The sequence below is a fragment of the Thalassophryne amazonica genome, chromosome 15, assembly GCF_902500255.1.
Source record: "Thalassophryne amazonica chromosome 15, fThaAma1.1, whole genome shotgun sequence".
Taxonomy (NCBI): Eukaryota; Metazoa; Chordata; class Actinopteri; order Batrachoidiformes; family Batrachoididae; genus Thalassophryne; species Thalassophryne amazonica.
The window spans coordinates 30,364,295-30,383,744 of record NC_047117.1 but is presented as its reverse complement, the minus strand read 5'-3'; the positions used below and the strand labels follow the sequence as shown (position 1 = coordinate 30,383,744).

General features: G+C 40.2%; 1 protein-coding gene across 1 annotated transcript in view; it reads right to left on the bottom strand.

Annotated features, from left to right (window-relative positions):
* The window catches only part of mttp (microsomal triglyceride transfer protein), a 71,688-nt gene extending 57,254 nt beyond the window's left edge, over positions 1 to 14,434 (bottom strand). The window contains exons 1-3 of the mRNA XM_034188601.1: positions 13,949 to 14,434; positions 2,089 to 2,276; positions 1,796 to 1,939 (exon numbers count right to left, since the gene is read on the bottom strand). Coding sequence (XP_034044492.1) covers positions 1,796 to 1,939; positions 2,089 to 2,276; positions 13,949 to 14,012 — 396 coding nt within the window. The 5' untranslated portion in view covers positions 14,013 to 14,434. The remainder of the gene's footprint in view (positions 1 to 1,795; positions 1,940 to 2,088; positions 2,277 to 13,948) is intronic.
* Positions 14,435 to 19,450: the final 5,016 nt, after the last annotated feature.

Below are 19,450 nucleotides of genomic sequence, written 5' to 3'. Positions count from 1 at the left end.
ATGTTTCAAGTGGCTCACTATCCCAAACTGAATCATAAGGAATACAAAGAGTCAGAATTTCTACAAACACTTGTGGAACAGTTATTAAGTCCATATGTTTGGGTATTGACAAAACTCCTATTACTTAATCTGCCTGTATGGAATGCAAATAATGAATATAGCTTATAGCACAGGCTGTCAGCTTTAATTTGATAGTAATCACAACTAAGACAAGTTGACTTTCTTGTTCCTTGTGGCTGGTGCTGCATGAACAGAGGTCTGGACATGGAGCATGGTTTGATAGGAAAATATACCTGCTGATAATACACCATTAAGTTGTGTAATAACCCGTGCTTTGTTACAAATCACATTAGAAACACTAATCACATAGTACAACCCTATAACAGAAAAAGAAAGCTCAATTGAAGTGCATCACAGTGAACAAATAGAGTGCACAAGAGTGCACATGATAGTTAACAGCTAACATACAGCTCTTAATTAATTATAATAAGAAGTGCACCTTATGTGCATGATGCATAGTGGTCAGTGAACATTCTAAACACATAGCTGCCCCAACAGGTAAGGATGCTATATTCACATTGATGTCAACATCAATGTGAATATAGCTGTCATGTGGGTGGTTGTGTCATGTGGGGAGTTATATTTTTTCACAGTGTTCATGTTGTGGTCATTCTTGGTGTTCTGGGTTTGGTCTGCTTGGTGTTTGTCTGACTGCACTCTCTTGACTGAGGGTTGGGATCTGGGTGTGCCTTGTCCCTTTGTCTGCCACGCCCTCTTCCTAGTTTTTCTCCCACACCTGTATCTCACTTGCCACATTTGCCATAATCACTTTTGTTATTTAAACCTTCTGTTTTTCACTGTGCCTTTGCCAGTTTGTTGCTCCTTGCATCTTCGTTCCAGCTCTGTACTATGTTCTTGATTTTGACTTCTTTTTTTTTTTTTTGCTATGCCGTGTACTGAACCTGTTGCGTGTTTTTGACCTCGACCTTGTCTCATGTTTTGGATACCGTTGCTGAGTTTGGCTTTCTTACCCATGTACCGAGTACCAACCCTTGCTTGGTTCTTCAGTAAAACTTTTTATGCACTAAGCAACTGAATGAGTCTCGCATTTGTGTCCAGCCTTTTTGGGTCCAGGTCCGTGACAATAGCATCCAGTTGTCACGACATCGTAATGTCTCTTCTCCCATGTGATTTTTGCATGGCCTGTCCTAACAGATGCATTTTGTCACAAGAAAAGATCTTCATGCCTGTCACTTATATCCATTCAATACCACGGCATAGTGCACCATGCATTGCTTTTGACAGGTGGCACCCTGACTAGTTGATTTCATGATATGTCTTCAAAACGCCCATGAATAATGAATCAGATACACCCAGACCCTGTGCATGCCCACAAAACACCAAAAAGGACTTGACCACACCCCAAATAGATTTGCATTATGTATTTTACAGTGTGGGCCATAGATCCTCAAGACAGGGGCCTAAAAAAGTTTTCTACTGAAATTGTTCAAAGTACTGGAAACTAGGCTGTTAAGAAATACTGCTAAACTAAGGGCATCAAACTGATGGCTGGGGGACTACAGAAGACCTGTAAACTAGTAGGTTATAGTTTATAGCGTGTTTTTATGTACTGTAGGATAATTGTTTTGTTTTGCTTAATTTTCCAAATGATCCTCTTGGAGGAGCGAACCTGTTCAGGTGCTCTTTGGTTTGCATTTGACGCCACTGGGCTGAAGACAAACAGAACAATAAGCGATGAGCAAAAAACATCCACAACAAATGCAAAGATTTCTACCTTTCCATTCCTCAGATTGATGAAGAAAGGTTTTGTCAGAGCTGCTAGTTTGGTTTTCCCCATGAGGCTTTCAGCTGTGGACCCATGGAGGAAGTTATTTTTCTCCGAGTGTCGTGCCACAGGTTCAATCCCCACATTTGATATCTGTGAATAAGAAGCAGGTCAAAGTCTGAGCAGAAGCTGACACATGTATGAAGAAAGTGTACAGATTGCTTTAAAGAAAATTTAGATTCTGCGTTCATTTTTACATCCAGTGTGACACCATCATGTCTTGTACGGTTACACCTACGTACCACCAGCTGAATCAGTTGGTCGTCTTTGCTGCTTGGATCTCTCCACACAAGGTTAACATCCACGTGTGATAGAATCCTGTAGCCAGCACTGCCCTCTTTTGACCCACTGGCCCGGTCCACCAGCACCTCAGTGGAGTAGCTGAATTTGTACAGCTGGTTGTTATTCAGCCTGAGTCCGACAGCACCACCTGAAGAAACACACAGAGCCACGCTGCTCAACAAACACAACCAGGACAAAGAGTTCTTTAACTTTTAAGACAGGAAACTTTCATACAGCAACAGTGATCAAGCTCAACACATATCAAACAGAAACCTATTTGAGCATTGTCAGCTGCAAAGCAACACATTTACAAACAATTTGTCAGAAAATCGAATGTGATGCTACAAAAGATTGATAATAGAATCATATAATTAAAAGTTAAATAAAATAATTATATGACAACACTTTAACTTTAAAAATAAATTATTCAGGAGGGATTTTTTTAAGTTTCACACATATGTGATTTTTTTATAGTTTATTATTGAGTTGGTTTTTTTTTTTTCTGTACAACTGATAAAGTGCTTTCCACTTAGTGAGGTAGTCAGTCAGTGGGTCTGCAAAAATTCTATCAGTAATTACATAAAAATGACTGCATGTTCAACTCTGGAATTTTAGGTTCAGATAGATACTGGTGAGGACCAGTGAACCTCCTATTTTGCACCATCTTGTTAGCGTTGTACCTGAGGCAACTGTTGCATGTATTGTTATCCCCCCAATAACCCATCCCCGTAGAGACGGTGCCTGCTCCCAGACCACCAATAACCAGTAAAAATCTATTTAAGCATAAAAATTCAAAAAGAAAAAATAATATAGCACCTTCAACTGCACCACAGACTAAAACAGTTAAATGTGGTTTATTAAATATTAGGTCTCTCTCTTCTAAGTCCCTGTTAGTAAATGATATAATAATTGATCAACATATTGATTTATTCTGCCTTACAGAAACCTGGTTACAGCAGGATGAATATGTTAGTTTAAATGAGTCAACACCCCCAAGTCACACTAAATGTCAGAATGCTTGAAGCACAGGTCGAGGAGGAGGATTATGATCATTTCTTAATAACATTTACATTTACTTTAATGGACTACCCAGCATTGGGGAATAAATTTTATTACAGTAGAAGTCTTTCTGAAAGCGCTGCAACTAGGTTTAAGGATATGATTCCTTCTTTGTTATGTTCTTCAATGCCATATACCAACACAGTGCAGAGTAGCTACCTAAACTCTGTGAGTGAGATAGATTATCTCGTCAATAGCTTTACATCTTCATTGAGCACAACTTTGGATGCTGTAGCTCCTCTGAAAAAGAGAGCCTAAATTAGTGAGACGCCATTTCCTCTCCAACTTACGGGTTATCTGCTTTAAGCTGCGAGTTTGTGAGTTATACCACGGAGTCAGGCACTTCTGTTTTAAAGCTCTCTTTTTCAGAGGAGCTACAGCATCCAAAGTTGTCTTCAATGAGGATGTAAAACTATTGGCAAGATACTCTATCTCACTTACAGAGTTTAAGTAGCTACTCTGCACTGTGTTGGTATATGGCATTAGAGAACATAAAGAAGGAATCATATCCTTAAACCTAGTTACAGCGCTTTCTGAAAGACTTCTAATGTTATGAAACTTATTCCACACTGCTGGGTAGTCCATCAGAGTAAATGTAAATGTTATTAAGAAATGATCAGACAGAAGGGAGTTTTCAGGGAATACTGTTAAGTCTTCAATTTCCATACCATAAGTCAGAACAAGATCTAAGATATGATTAAAGTGGTGGGTGGACTCATTTACATTTTGAGCAAAGCCAATTGAGTCTAATAATAGCTTAAATGCAGTGTTGAGGCTGTCATTCTCAGCATCTGTGTGGATGTTAAAATCGCCCACTATACTTATCTTATCTGAGCTAAGCACTAAGTCAGACAAAAGGTCTGAAAATTCACAGAGAAACTCACAGTAACGACCAGGTGGACAATAGATAATAACAAATAAAACTGGTTTTTGGGACTTCCAATTTGGATGGACAAGACTAAGAGTCAAGCTTTCAAATGAATTAAAGCTCTGTCTGGGTTTTGGATTAATTAATAAGCTGGAATGGAAGATTGCTGCTAATCCTCCACCTCGGCCCGTGCTATGAGCATTCTGGCAGTTAGTGTGACTCGGGGGTGTTGACTCATTTAAACTAATATATTCATCCTGCTGTAACCAGGTTTCTGTAAGACAGAATAAATCAATATGTTGATCAATTATTATATAATTTACTAACAGGGACTTAGAAGAGAGAGACCTAATGTTTAATAGACCACATTTAACTGTTTTAGTCTGTGGTGCAGTTGAAGGTGCTATATTATTTTTTCTTTTTGAATTTTTATGCTTAAATAGATTTTTGCTGGTTATTGGTGGTCTGGGAGCAGGCACCATCTCTACGGGGATGGGGTAATGAGGGGATGGCAGGGGGAGAGAAGCTGCAGAGAGGTGTGTAAGACTACAACTCTGCTTCCTGGTCCCAACCCTGGATAGTCACGGTTTGGAGGATTTAAGAAAATTGGCCAGATTTCTAGAAATGAGAGCTGCTCCATCCAAAGTGGGATGGATGCCGTCTTGGAGGATTACAATAGTCCAGCCTAGAAGAAATAAATGCATGAATTAGCTTTTCAGCATCACACTGAGACAAGACCTTTCTAATTTTAGTCCTAGCACAAGGTTCTGTGCTAGGACCAATTTTATTCACTTTATACATGCTTCCCTTAGGCAGTATTATTAGATGGCATTGCTTAAATTTTCATTGTTACACAGATGATACCCAGCTTTATCTATCCATGAAGCCAGAGGACACACACCAATTAGTTAAACTGCAGGAATGTCTTTCAGACATAAAGACTTGGATGACCTCTAATTTCCTGCTTTTAAATTCAAATAAAACTAAAGTTATTGTACTTGGCCCCACAAATCTTAGAAACATGGTGTCTAACCAGATCCTTACTCTGGATGGCATTACCCTGACCTCTAGTAATACTGTGAGAAATCTTGGAGTCATTTTTGATCAGGATATGTCCTTCAATGCGCATATAAAGCAAATATGTAGGCCTGCTTTTTTGCATTTGCGCAATAGCTCTAAAATTAGAAAGGTCTTGTCTCAGAGTGATGCTGAAAAACTAATTCATGCATTTATTTCTTCTAGGCTGGACTACAGTAATTCATTATTATCAGGTTGTCCTAAAAGTTCCCTGAAAAGCCTTCAGTTAATTCAAAATGCTGCAGCTACAGTACTGACAGGGACTAGAAGGAGAGAGCATATCTCACCCATATTGGCCTCTCTTCATTGGCTTCCTGTTAATTCTAGAATAGAATTTAAAATTCTTCTTTGTACTTATAAGGTTTTGAATAATCAGGTCCCATCTTATCTTAGGGACCTCATAGTACCATATCACCCCAATAGAGCGCTTCGCTCTCAGACTGCAGGCTTACTTGTAGTTCCTAGGGTTTGTAAGAGTAGAATGGGAGGCAGAGCCTTCAGCTTTCAGGCTCCTCTCCTCTGGAACCAGCTCCCAATTCAGATCAGGGAGACAGACACCCTCTCTCCTTTTAAGATTAGGCTTAAAACTTTCCTTTTTGCTAAAGCTTATAGTTAGGGCTGGATCAGGTGACCCTGAACCATCCCTTAGTTATGCTGCTATAGACTTAGACTGCTGGGGGGTTCCCATGATGCACTGAGTGTTTCTTTTTAGTCACCTCTTTTTGCTCTGTATGCACCACTCTGCATTTAATCATTAGTGATCGATCTCTGCTCCCCTCCACAGCATGTCTTTTTCCTGATTCTCTCCCTCAGCCCCAACCAGTCCCAACAGAAGACTGCCCCTCCCTGAGCTTGGTTCTGCTGGAGGTTTCTTCCTGTTAAAAGGGAGTTTTTCCTTCCCACTGTCGCCAAGTGCTTGTTCATAGGGGGTCGTTTTGACCGTTGGTGTTTTTCTGTAATTATTGTATGGCTTTTGCCTTACAATATAAAGCGCCTTGGGGCAACTGTTTGTTGTGATTTGGTGCTATATAAATAAAATTGATTTGATTTTGATTTGATTTGATTTAAGTTATAATGTCTGAACTGTTAACACAGCAGCACACCTACATCACACAACTCTATCTATAAAGCAAGAAACATCTGTGTGTGTGTGTGTGTGTGTGTGTGTGTGTGTGTGTGTGTGTGTGTGTGTGTGTGTGTGTGTGTGTGTGTGTGTGTGTGTGTGTGTGTGTGTGTGTGTGTGTGTGTGTGTGTGTGTGTGTGTGTGTGGCTTGCATATCTCTCTGACTGTTTGTCAGAGTGACCTCAGCTTTCAAATATGGCTTGCGCATGGCACCAGCTCAGGTGCATCCTGTTTTCACTGATCATCCATGAGATGTTTCTACGGCTTAATTGGAGTCCACCTGGGGTACATTCAGTTGATTGGACATGATTTGGAAAGACACACACCTGTCTACATATAAGGTCCCACAGTTGACAGTGCATTTGAGAAGTTTCTAATTCACCTAACCTGCATGTCTTTAAATGTGGGAGGAAGCCAGAACACCCTGAGGAAACCCACGCAAACATGGACAGAACATGCAAACTCCACACAGAAATGCCAGAGGTAGGAATCAATCCCATGACCTTCTTCCTGTGAGGCAACAGTGCTCACCACAAAGCCACTGTGCTGCCTCTGTGCTGTACTTATGTACATGAGATTGAGGGAAAAAAAAATATGTTGTCATTATGGGGTGTTGTGAGTAGAATTTTGAGGGGAAAAATGAATTTTATGCATTTTATGATAAGGCTGTAATATGACAAAATGTGAAACTAGAGCTGTGAATAAGTTCTGGATGCACTGTAGATGGAAAAGCATTATGTAAATGCAGTCCATTTATGATGCAGTACCTAGGTGCCTCTGTGTTGAGGACACTAGTGGTTGGAGAAGGCCAAGAGCTTCACTTGGCTGCAGCAGATAGATGACTATTTTCAAGAGATGAGGATGGACCAGTGGTCTGCCTGGGTGTTTGCCATCCAGGACCCAACTCGGTTCTGCAATGTTGTGGAGGCAGCTACTCCCAGACTTGACTTGATATAAAAAAGTAAAAATGTAAACTCCTAAAGGACCCCACACCACACTCCTGTATTACAGTATGTGACTTGTCTTGTTATCTGACCTTTGGCCTTGATGGGGGCACTCTGACCTGAAGCACTGCCATATATGACATTGTTGTGAAGCAATAATGTTGACTTGACTTCTCATCCACAGCAGTGGCAGTATTTTGTCATTCCATTATTCGCACACTATTATATATATATATATATATATATATATATATATATATATATATATATATATATATATATATATATATATATATATATATATATATATATATACAACCCCTATAAAACCCTTGGCAAAAATTATGGAATCACCAGCCTCAGAGGATAAAAGCAGATCACAGACATGACACAAAACTAAAGTCATTTCAAATGGCAACTTTCTGGCTTTAAGAAACACTATAAGAAATCAAGAAAAAAAATTGTGGCAGTCAGTAACGGTTACTTTTTTAGACCAAGCAGAGGGAAAAAAAATATGGACTCACTCAATTCTGAGGAATAAATTATGGAATCACCCTGTAAATTTTCATCCCCAAAACTAACACCTGCATCAAATGCTTCATTGATAATTGGCAAAGCTTCTGGGGAAAACCTGGTCTTGTTAGGAGAGACGGCATCCATCCCACTTTAGAGGGAGCAGCTCTCATTTCTAGAAATCTGGCCAATTTTTTGGGATCCTCCAAACTGTGACTGTCTAGCGTTGGGACCAGGAGGCAGAGCTGTGGTCTTATACACCTCTCTGCAGCTTCTCTCCCCCTGCCATCCCCCTATTACCCCATCCCCGTAGAGACGGTGCCTGCTCCCAGACCACCAATAACTAGCAAAAATCTATTTAAGCATAAAAATTCAAAAAGAAAAAATAATATAGCACCTTCAATTGCACCACAGACTAAAACAGTTAAATGTGGTCTATTAAACATTAGGTCTCTTTCTTCTAAGTCCCTGTTGGTAAATGATATAATAATTGATCAACGTATTGATTTATTCTGCCTAACAGAAACTTGGTTACAGCAGGATGAATATGTTAGTTTAAATGAGTCAACACCCCCGAGTCACACTAACTGTCAGAATGCTCGTAGCACGGGCCGGGGCGGAGGATTAGCAGCAATCTTCCATTCCAGCTTATTAATTAATCAAAAACCTAGACAGAGCTTTAATTAATTTGAAAGCTTGTCTCTTAGTCTTGTCCATCCAAATTGGAAGTCCCAAAAACCAGTTTTATTTGTTATTATCTATCGTCCACCTGGTCGTTACTGTGAGTTTCTCTGTGAATTTTCAGACCTTTTGTCTGACTTAGTGCTTAGCTCAGATAAGATAATTATAGTGGGCGATTTTAACATCCACACAGATGCTGAGAATGACAGCCTCAACACTGCATTTAATCTATTATTAGACTCTATCGGCTTTGCTCAAAAAGTAAATGAGTCCACCCACCACTTTAATCATATTTAGATCTTGTTCTGACTTATGGTATGGAAATAGAAGACTTAACAGTATTCCCTGAAAACTCCCTTTTGTCTGATCATTTTTTAATAACATTTACATCTACTCTGATGGACTACCCTGCAGTGGGGAATAAGTTTCATTACACTAGAAGTCTTTCAGAAAGCGCTGTAACTAGGTTTAAGGATATGATTCCTTCTTTATGTTCTCTAATGTCATATACCAACACAGAGCAGAGTAGCTACCTAAACTCTGTAAGGGAGTTAGAGTATCTTGTCAATAGTTTTACATCCTCATTGAAGACAACTTTGGATGCTGTAGCTCCTCTGAAAAAGAGAGCTTTAAATCAGAAGTGTCTGACTCCGTGGTATAACTCACAAACTCGTAGCTTAAAGCAGATAACCCGTAAGTTGGAGAGGAAATGGCGTCTCACTAATTTAGAAGATCTTCACTTAGCCTGGAAAAAAGAGTTTGTTGCTCTATAAGAAAGCCCTTCGTGAAGCTAGGACATCTTTCTACTCATCACTAATTGAAGAAAATAGAACAACCCCAGGTTTCTTTTCAGCACTGTAGCCAGGCTGACAAAGAGTCAGAGCTCTATTGAGCTGAGTATTCCATTAACTTTAACTAGTAATGACTTCATGACTTTCTTTGCTAACAAATTTGACTATTAGAGAAAAAATTACTCATAACCATCCCAAAGATGTATCGTTATCTTTGGCTGCTTTCAGTGATGCCGGTATTTGGTTAGACTCTTTCTCTCCGATTGTTCTGTCTGAGTTATTTTCATTAGTTACTTCATCCAAACCATCAACATGCTTATTAGACCCCATTCCTGCCAGGCTGCTCAAGGAAGTCCTACCATTATTTAATGCTTCAATCTTAAATATGATCAATCTATCTTTGTTAGTTGGTTATGTACCACAGGCCTTTAAGGTGGCAGTAATTAAACCATTACTTAAAAAGCCATCACTTGACCCAGCTATCTTAGCTAATTATAGGCCAATCTCCAACCTTCCTTTTCTCTCAAAGATTCTTGAGAGGGTAGTTGTAAAACAGCTAACTGATCACCTGCAGAGGAATGGTCTATTTGAAGAGTTTCAGTCAGGTTTTAGAATTCATCATAGTACAGAAACAGCATTAGTGAAGGTTACAAATGATCTTCTTATGGCTTCGGACAGTGGACTTATCTCTGTGCTTGTTCTGTTGGACCTCAGTGCTGCTTTTGATACTGTTGACCATAAAATTTTATTACAGAGATTAGAGCATGTCATAGGTATTAAAGGCATTGCGCTGCGGTGGTTTGAATCATATTTGTCTAATAGATTACAGTTTGTTCATGTAAATGGGGAATCTTCTTCACAGACTAAAGTTAATTATGGAGTTCCACAAGGTTCTGTGCTAGGACCAATTTTATTCACTTTATACATGCTTCCCTTGGGCAGTATTATTAGACGGTATTGCTTAAATTTCATTGTTACGCAGATGATACCCAGCTTTATCTATCCATGAAGCCAGAGGATACGCACCAATTAGCTAAACTGCAGGATTGTCTTACAGACATAAAGACATGGATGACCTCTAATTTCCTGCTTTTAAACTCAGATAAAACTGAAGTTATTGTACTTGGCCCCACAAATCTTAGAAGCATGGTGTCTAACCAGATCGTTACTCTGGATGGCATTTCCCTGATCTCTAGTAATACTGTGAGAAATCTTGGAGTTATTTTTGATCAGGATATGTCATTCAAAGCGCATATTAAACAAATATGTAGGACTGCCTTTTTGTATTTACGCAATATCTCTAAAATCAGAAAGGTCTTGTCTCAGAGTGATGCTGAAAAACTAATTCATGCATTTGTTTCCTCTAGGCTGGACTATTGTAATTCATTATTATCAGGTTGTCCTAAAAGTTCCCTAAAAAGCCTTCAGTTGGTTCAGAATGCTGCAGCTAGAGTACTGACGGGGACTAGCAGGAGAGAGCATATCTCACCCGTGTTGGCCTCCCTTCATTGGCTTCCTGTTAATGCTAGAATAGAATTTAAAATTCTTCTTCTTACTTATAAGGTTTTGAATAATCAGGTCCCATCTTATCTTAGGGACCTCATAGTACCATATTACCCCATTAGAGCGCTTCGCTCTCAGTCTGCGGGCTTACTTGTAGTTCCTAGGGTTTGTAAGAGTAGAATGGGAGGCAGAGCCTTCAGCTTTCAGGCTCCTCTCCTGTGGAACCAGCTCCCAATTCAGATCAGGGAGACAGATACCCTCTCTACTTTTAAGATTAGGCTTAAAACTTTCCTTTTCGCTAAGGCTTATAGTTAGGGCTGGATCGGGTGACCCTGGACCATCCCTTGGTTATGTTGCTTTAGACGTAGACTGTGTTTCATAATTATTGTATGGCCTTGCCTTGCAATGTGGAGCGCCTTGGGGCAACTGTTTGTTGTGATTTGGCGCTATACAAGAAAAAAGTTGATTGATTGATTGATTGATCAAATCAGATCTGCTCGTTAGTCTGCATCTAAAAAGGAGTGATCACACCTTGGAGAGCTGTTGCACCAAGTGGACTGACATGAATCATGGCTCCAACACGAGAGATGTCAATTGAAACAAAGGAGAGGATGATCAAACTCTTAAAAGAGGGGAAATCATCACGCAATGTTGCAAAAGATGTTGGTTGTTCACAGTCAGCTGTGTCTAAACTCTGGACCAAATACAAACAACATGGGAAGGTTGTTAGAGACAAACATACTGGTAGACCAAGGAAGACATCAAAGCGTCAAGACAGAAAACTTAAAGCAATATGTCTCAAAAATCGAAAATGCACAACAAAACAAATGAGGAACGAATGGAAGGAAACTGGAGTCAACGTCTGTGACCGAACTGTAAGAAACCGCCTAAAGGAAATGGGATTTACATACAGAAAAGCTAAACGAAAGCCATCATTAACACCTAAACAGAAAAAAAACAAGGTTACAATGGGCTAAGGAAAAGCAATCGTGGACTGTGGATGACTGGATGAAAGTCATATTCAGTGATGAATCTCGAATCTGCATTGGGCAAGGTGATGACGCTGGAACTTTTGTTTGGTGCCGTTCCAATGAGATTTATAAAGATGACTGCCTGAAGAGAACATGTAAATTTCCACAGTCATTGATGATATGGGGCTGCATGTCAGGTAAAGGTACTGGGGAGATGGCTGTCATTACATCATCAATAAATGCACAAGTTTACATTGATATTTTGGACACTTTTCTTATCCCATCAATTGAAAGGATGTTTGGGGATGATGAAATAATTTTTCAAGATGATAATGCATCTTGCCATAGAACAAAAATTGTGAAAACATTCCTTGCAAAAAGACACATAGGGTCAATGTCATGGCCTGCAAATAGTCCGGATCTTAATCCAATTGAAAATCTTTGGTGGAAGTTGAAGAAAATGGTCCATGACAAGGCTCCAACCTGCAAAGCTGATCTGGCAACAGCAATCAGAGAAAGTTGGAGCCAGATTGATGAAGAGTACTGTTTGTCACTCATTAAGTCCATGCCTCAGAGACTGCAAGCTGTTATAAAAGCCAGAGGTGGTGCAACAAAATACTAGTGATGTGTTGGAGTGTTCTTTTGTTTTTCATGATTCCATCATTTTTTCCTCAGAATTGAGTGATTCCATATTTCTTCCCTCTGCTTGGTCTAAAAAAGTAACCGTTACTGACTGCCACAATTTTTTTTTTCCTGATTTCTTATAGCGTTTCTTAAAGCCAGAAAGTTGCCATTTGAAATGACTTTAGTTTTGTGTCATGTCTGTGATCTGCTTTTTTTCTACAAAATTAAACAACTGAATGAACATCCTCTGAGGCCGGTGATGACCTAATTAAACCCTACGTACCGGCCCGGGCTCTGTGTTCACATGGTGCAGGACTACTTTGTGTCCCTAGGGTGAATAAGAAGTCTGCGGGTCACAGAGCTTTCTCTTATCATGCCCATGTTCTGTGGAATGATCTCCCTGCATCAATAAAACAGTCAGATTGTGTAGAGGCTTTCAAGTCCAGACTTAAGACGCACTTATTTTCCCTTTCCTATGACAAGCATGCATAGTATGTTATTATGCTTTTTAGTCTTTTAAATTAATTTTATTAGTAAACAGAGAGCGGGTTGCGGCCACAACTTTATCTAAATTCTGGGTCTGTTAGTGACGCTTAGGGCTAGTAGCCTGCAATCACCTTAGTATTTCTTCACTTTCCTGTTGCTTAATGCTGACAAATTGTATTTTACGTAAGTGTAGTTTTCTGGCCGACTGATTCTCTTTTGTTTTCTTCTCTCTGTCCGAGATCCAGCTGGATCCACATGCACGATTAGATGTTTTCTGTAAAGGACATGGAACAGACTCTGCTGCAAGAACAGATAAACTGAGTGACTCAATGATCCAACTCCCCAACCCCCTCTGACAATGGACTGGATGCCTGCATGGACTCTCATCAATTGTTGTTGTGTTGTGTTCTGTATTGTGAACCTTTTTGGTAGAATGGCCCACGTAGGTGGTCACCCCTTTGGGTCTGGTCTGCTTGAGGATTCTTCCTCAATATCATCAGAGGGAGTTTTTCCTTACCACTGTCATCTGTGTGCTTACTGTAGGAATTGCTAAGGTTAGACCTTACTTGTGTGAAGTGTCTTGAGGCAGCTTTGTTGTGTGGCGCTATGTAAACTAAATTAATTGAAACTAAATAAACTGAATCATGATGCCAAATTGGCAACCAAGTATCACAACAGAGTATGTAACGTAGCTAAATGGAGATTTGTGTAAAGCATAACAGGAAAATACCAATGCACTTAGCAAAGATTTACAATCAGACTGAAGGTCACCAGATAATCTCATCTTCACTCTGAGTCCACAAAGGAAGACCGGTTGACGTGTCACTATTTGATTTCATCAATGAGAAATGTGTTTCTGAATTTATAAAACACAGAATCCTGCAGCAGCAGACACGTGGACCTGATGGAACTGATGGAGAAGTCTCAGAGACATGGTGAAGCATCAAGTAGAATTATGAGAAGTTACTGTTCTGACAGTGAAAAGAGGACTGTCATTGTCCTCAAAGTCTCAGTAAATACGACAAAAAGATCGTTGTCATATTAAACGAGAATAATCCTCATCATGTACATGTGTGTGAATAAACCACTTTAGATGATCTGATCTGTCAAATGATCTTATTGAACACAGATGTCTCACAGTTGGCATCCAAACATAAATAAATAAGGTGTAACAACTCACCTTTGGCAGAAGCTGAGACGCAGCAGCAGGCGGTGCAAAGCAAGAAGACGACAAGAGTGGACATGATGTGTGTTTCTGCAGCCAGCGGAGTCAAAGTGACAGAACCGATGTGGCACTAAAGAGCCACAAAGGACAGCAAGCTGCTCAGATTAGGTTTTATCAAAGGGAGGGCAGACTCCAAACTCCACGCTCAAGTACTAAGTACAACATCCACAGCAAATCATTAACAGCACGAGCAGAGATCTGACAGGAGAAGCTGATAGTGACAGATGGAACCATTCTGGAGGAGCTCTGTGGTCTCGTCAGTTTGATGGGATTATCACACTGATTCAATTAATCAACCCCAAGTGCTTCCAGAAAATATTCCAAGAAAATAGAAAACAAAAAAGTAATCAGAAATTACAAAAAAATCATCCGGCAGTAGCTGTAATAATGACAGAGAAAGACGTTGGATACCTTTCACCTCGTTTCTTTTTGAGATTAACACTTGTGACTTTGTTTCCTGGAGGAAGTCAGTCTGCCAGTGAAACCAGCCCCCAACTGCAGAGCAGCGTCAGATTACAACGTGTGCTTGTGTGTAGACGTTTATTCAGTTTGTGTGGACCCCCCCCCCGCACACACACACACACACACACACACACACACACACACACACACACACACACACACACACACACACACACACACACACACCAGTAAAAACACTGAGTGTGAGAATTTGGGCTTGACCCCACAATAGGGCAGCGCAGTCTCATATGAACCCTGCGTAATATCACAGGATTTGACCACGTATGGGAACAACCGCTCCTGTTGTGCAATATATACACAGCATAACTTCACACGGAGAAATGGTGTACTAATTTTCAGCTGCAATCACCGAACCAGTCACGAAAAGTGAGGGTTTTTTTAGTTCCCAGAGGAGAAGATGAGGCGAATGGGAGACGTCGTGTCGGACGTGTGAGCCTATGCAGCTAACCAGAGTAGCTGCGTTCTCTCCCCTGCACAACTGCCTTGACATGTTTGAGCTCCAGGTCATAAACAAACCACAATGCATGTTCATTTTCCCACCGCATCGTCACTTTTTCTTTGCATTTTCACTTTGTTTGCATGTAATTTGCCCAAAAACTCAGAGAAAATGATATGTTTTTTTTTCCCCCGGAAGTAGAGAAATTACATCATATATGTCATATTTTACCCCTTTAGTGCCCGCCCTCAAACGAGACCGTGCTGCCCAGTTGTTTGCAATTGCCGTATGATCACTGTGTTCTTCATAATTTACAGTTGTCTTCCGTGTAATTTGTACATGTTCAGGTAAAGCCCCTTTATCAATCAATTAATCAAAAACAATATTTACATTTTAACATCTGCATAAGGCTGTGCGTGTGCATGTCCATGAGCTTTTAACAAGCGTTGTAGTGCAAATCAAGCAGATCACCCTCTGTGCATTTGAACGTATTAATGAGACAAATGTAACTCTATAGGAAGTTAACTTTGAGTTAACGGAACTTAACGTTTCACTCCAGAAGTATTCCAAAAACAGCATTTTCAGTTTTAGAAGTGCTTATTCCTGGCTAACTTTTACACACTATATGACAAAGAGGTTATATTAAGAAACAAACAAAACAGAGTGTTGCAGCTAGCTAAACCAGCCTATGATGTCATTGTGCTAGCATCAACAAAATGTCTTCTAAATAATTTCAGAGGTGTTATTAGATTCCAAAAACAGCATTTTCAGTTTTAGAAGTGCTTATTCCTGGCTAACTTTTACACACTATATGACAAAGAGGTTATATTAAGAAACAAACAAAACAGAGTGTTGCAGCTAGCTAAACCAGCCTATGATGTCATTGTGCTAGCATCAACAAAATGTCTTCTAAATAATTTCAGAGGTGTTATTAGATTCCAAAAACAGCATTTTCAGTTTTAGAAGTGCTTATTCCTGGCTAACTTTTACACACTATATGACAAAGAGGTTATATTAAGAAACAAACAAAACAGAGTGTTGCAGCTAGCTAAACCAGCCTATGATGTCATTGTGCTAGCATCAACAAAATGTCTTCTAAATAATTTCAGAGGTGTTATTAGATTCCAAAAACAGCATTTTCAGTTTTAGAAGTGCTTATTCCTGGCTAACTTTTACATAATATATGAGAAACATGTATATAACACATAAATTAAGTGATTTTAGACAGACCTGCCCATGGAAATATAGACTGGAATGGACGTGCGCGCCTCAATCTATTAGTGTCGCTCAGGAAAGGAAGGCGCCATTACTAAGGGTGGAAATGTGCTGATCATCAATAATAAACTGACCGCTTTTTTTGCACTAGCGTCACTATTTCTTAACAGATTTTAATAAATGTAGGCTTGTTTTAAAGCTCTTTCCAATGAACCTCTGCATGGGTGGGTGGATAAAAAAAAAACATTTACGTAAAATGCAGAAATTTGGGGAAATTATGACAAATTGTGCTGCTTTTCTCGCTCTGTTGTCACTATTTGTTAACAGATTTTAATAAAAGTAGGCTTGTTTTAAAGACCTTTAATTGCTCTTTCTAATGAACCCATACATGTCTTGTCTCCCTGTCTTCCTGTTACTCCTCCTCCCCCCGAATAAGGAGTTGTACAGCCTGATGAACAGTCTACGACTAGCACAGAAGTCCAATAACAAACGGCCGCTCGGGTTTAGGTCAGGGAGGCCGTTCCTCCCAATCACACCTCTCCAGATGTCTCTGTCATTGCCCATATGTGTGGTGAAGTCCCCCAGAACAACTGGAGCCCCATGCAGGAATCTATTCAGGTACTCCAAGAAAGCAGAATAAGCCAAACTTCTGTTCAGTCCATATGCACAAATAACAGTCAGAACTTTCCCGCCACCACCCAAAGGCACAGCGAGGTGGCCCTCTCATCTACCGGGGTAAACTCCAATGTAGCAGCACACAGCTGGGGACTCATGAGTATATCCCTCACACCCTGGGCAACTCCAGAGAAGAATAAGGGCCAACTCCTATCAAGGAGAGCGGTTCCAGAGCTGAGACTGTGCATGGAAGAGAGGCCCACCAGACCTAACTGGTAGCACCCCGCACAAATTCTGGCTCCATCCCCACAGTGAGGTGACATTCCATTTATTGTTACTATCCCTTTGGGGTCTTGGGTATTTTGGGGCATTTTTGACTACTTTTGGTTTTATCTTCATAATTTACCTTAAAAAAAATTTACCTGGCCTTGTTTGTTTAAAAAAATTGGTTAAAAAATGCCGTGCATTTGTTTTTTTTTACATTTGCTGTCGCAGACAGAGAGAGATGGAAGAAAAGTCCCGTTCGCAAAATGCGCGTGTGCACGCACGCACACACACACACACACACACGAGCACGTTGGGCTTGTGGGTTGTCATCAAACCCATGTGAGGTCTGGGTGATTTTGATTGGTTCGCTCCTGAGTTTTCCACCAATGGTAAACACCCTTTTCTCCTGCTGCAGTTGAGGGAGTCCTGCTTCATTCCAGCCCTCTCTTTCCTGCAGCAGAATGAGGAAATGAGTCATTTTTGCTGTGGGTGTCTGCAAAACATGCAGCAAATATGAGAATATTATCCCCCCCAAAAAACTCATGTCAATTATTAATGATAATTCAAGTTATACTTGGCCTATTAACAAAATTTAAAAAGTGTGTACAGGTTGAATTCCACACATTCAACAGATTCAAACAGAGACTCAGAGTGGAGCGGATTTTGTTCTACATCCGCTTAATTAATCTCAGTTAGCAACATCACTTGATTTTTACTCTGTGCCAGAATTATCCCAGAAGATTGTTGATGGCTACCAAAACTGTCTGGTCAAGATGCAGCTTGCTGAGGGGATTTGGGATTTGAGGGGTGGTGATAGTCTAGTGGTTAAGGCATTGGGCTTTAGACCAGAAGATCCTTGGTTCAAATCCCAGCCTGACTGGAAAATCACTAGGGGCCCTTGGGCAAGGTCTTTAATCCCCTATTGCTCACGGTGTGTAGTGAGCGCTTTGTATGGCAGCACCCTGACATCGGGGTGAATGTGAGGCATTATTGTAAAGCACTTTGAGCATCTGATGCAAATGGAAACGAGCTAAATAATTGCAGTCCATATATTTGAGCCTCTATGTATAGTTTTGTCCCTGTGCAGATTAAAGAAAATAAAAAATAAATTCAAATCTGTGCACCCAATTCCTTTTATTCTTTCTCCCTCTTAATATCACTCCCTGCTCATTTTACTGTCACTCTCCTACAGAGAAAAAAGTCTGAACACATCATCCAGTCTCTCATTCTGATATTTATTCTCTTACTCATTCTTTTACTCATGACGTCTTATTTTTACACCTTGTATTTTTTTTTTCTGTCATTCATTCTGTGTTACATGTATTCTGTTTCTGAAAATGGACATATGAATGTTTTGGGCTGGGGGATTTTGAGAGAGTTGGGATGGTTTTTCTTTGGATTCTTATGTTCACAGTCCACATTATGATGAGAAGAAATATGGAACACATACGATAGTGTTTGTGAGACGTTGCAGTCAGTGTTATTTAGAAACTCCTCTTTCTATTCCAGAGAGGCACAGTCAGAGAGAGAACTGGTTCGAGACCACCAAGAGTTGGTCACTAACTCATTTTTCATTTCACACATTTTCAATGGGTGACAGGTCTGGACTGTAGGCAGGCCAGTCTAGTACTCGCACTCTTTTACTACGAAGCCATGCAGTTGTAACACGTGCAGAATGTGGCTTGACATTGTCTTGCTGAAATAAGCAGGAACGTCCCTGAAAAAGATGTTGCTTGGATGGCAGCATGTGTTCCTCCAAAACCTGGATGTACCTTTCAGCATTGTTGGTGCCATCACAGATGTGCAAGTTGCCCATACCATGCCATGGGCACTAACACACCCCCATACCATCACAGATGTTGGCTTTTGAACTTTGCGCTGGTAACAATCTGGATGGTCTTTTTCCTTTTGTCCGGAGGACATGACGTCCATGATTTCCAAAAACAATTTGAAATGTGGACTCATCAGACCACAGCACACTTTTCCACTTTGCTCTGTCCATTTCAAATGAGCTAATTATGACAATGGAGCATCAAATTAATATTTACAGGATTAACTAGGACTCAGACTTCAAAATGTGTGTTACTCAGTTCAGAATGCTTATGAACACAGTTGAATATACACAGATTGGACTTTGCTATATCTGATTATTTTTGATCACAAGACATTGATATTTTATTAATTATGAGCGTTTCACTCTAGTATCTCATGCTGCCACCTAGTGGCAGACAGCAAAAATATCCATCCATTTTAAATACTCACCAGGGGGCAGCTGGAGCCTATCCCAGCAGTCACAGGGCGTGAGGTGGCTGTATACCTCCGGGACCGGACCCTAGGCTGTCACAGGGCACCACATAAATAGTTGCACAGATTTGAAGAAGTGCATTTCAGGCAGCATTTGTCAGACATGCAAGTCTGGACTTCAATTTGATTCAAATCAC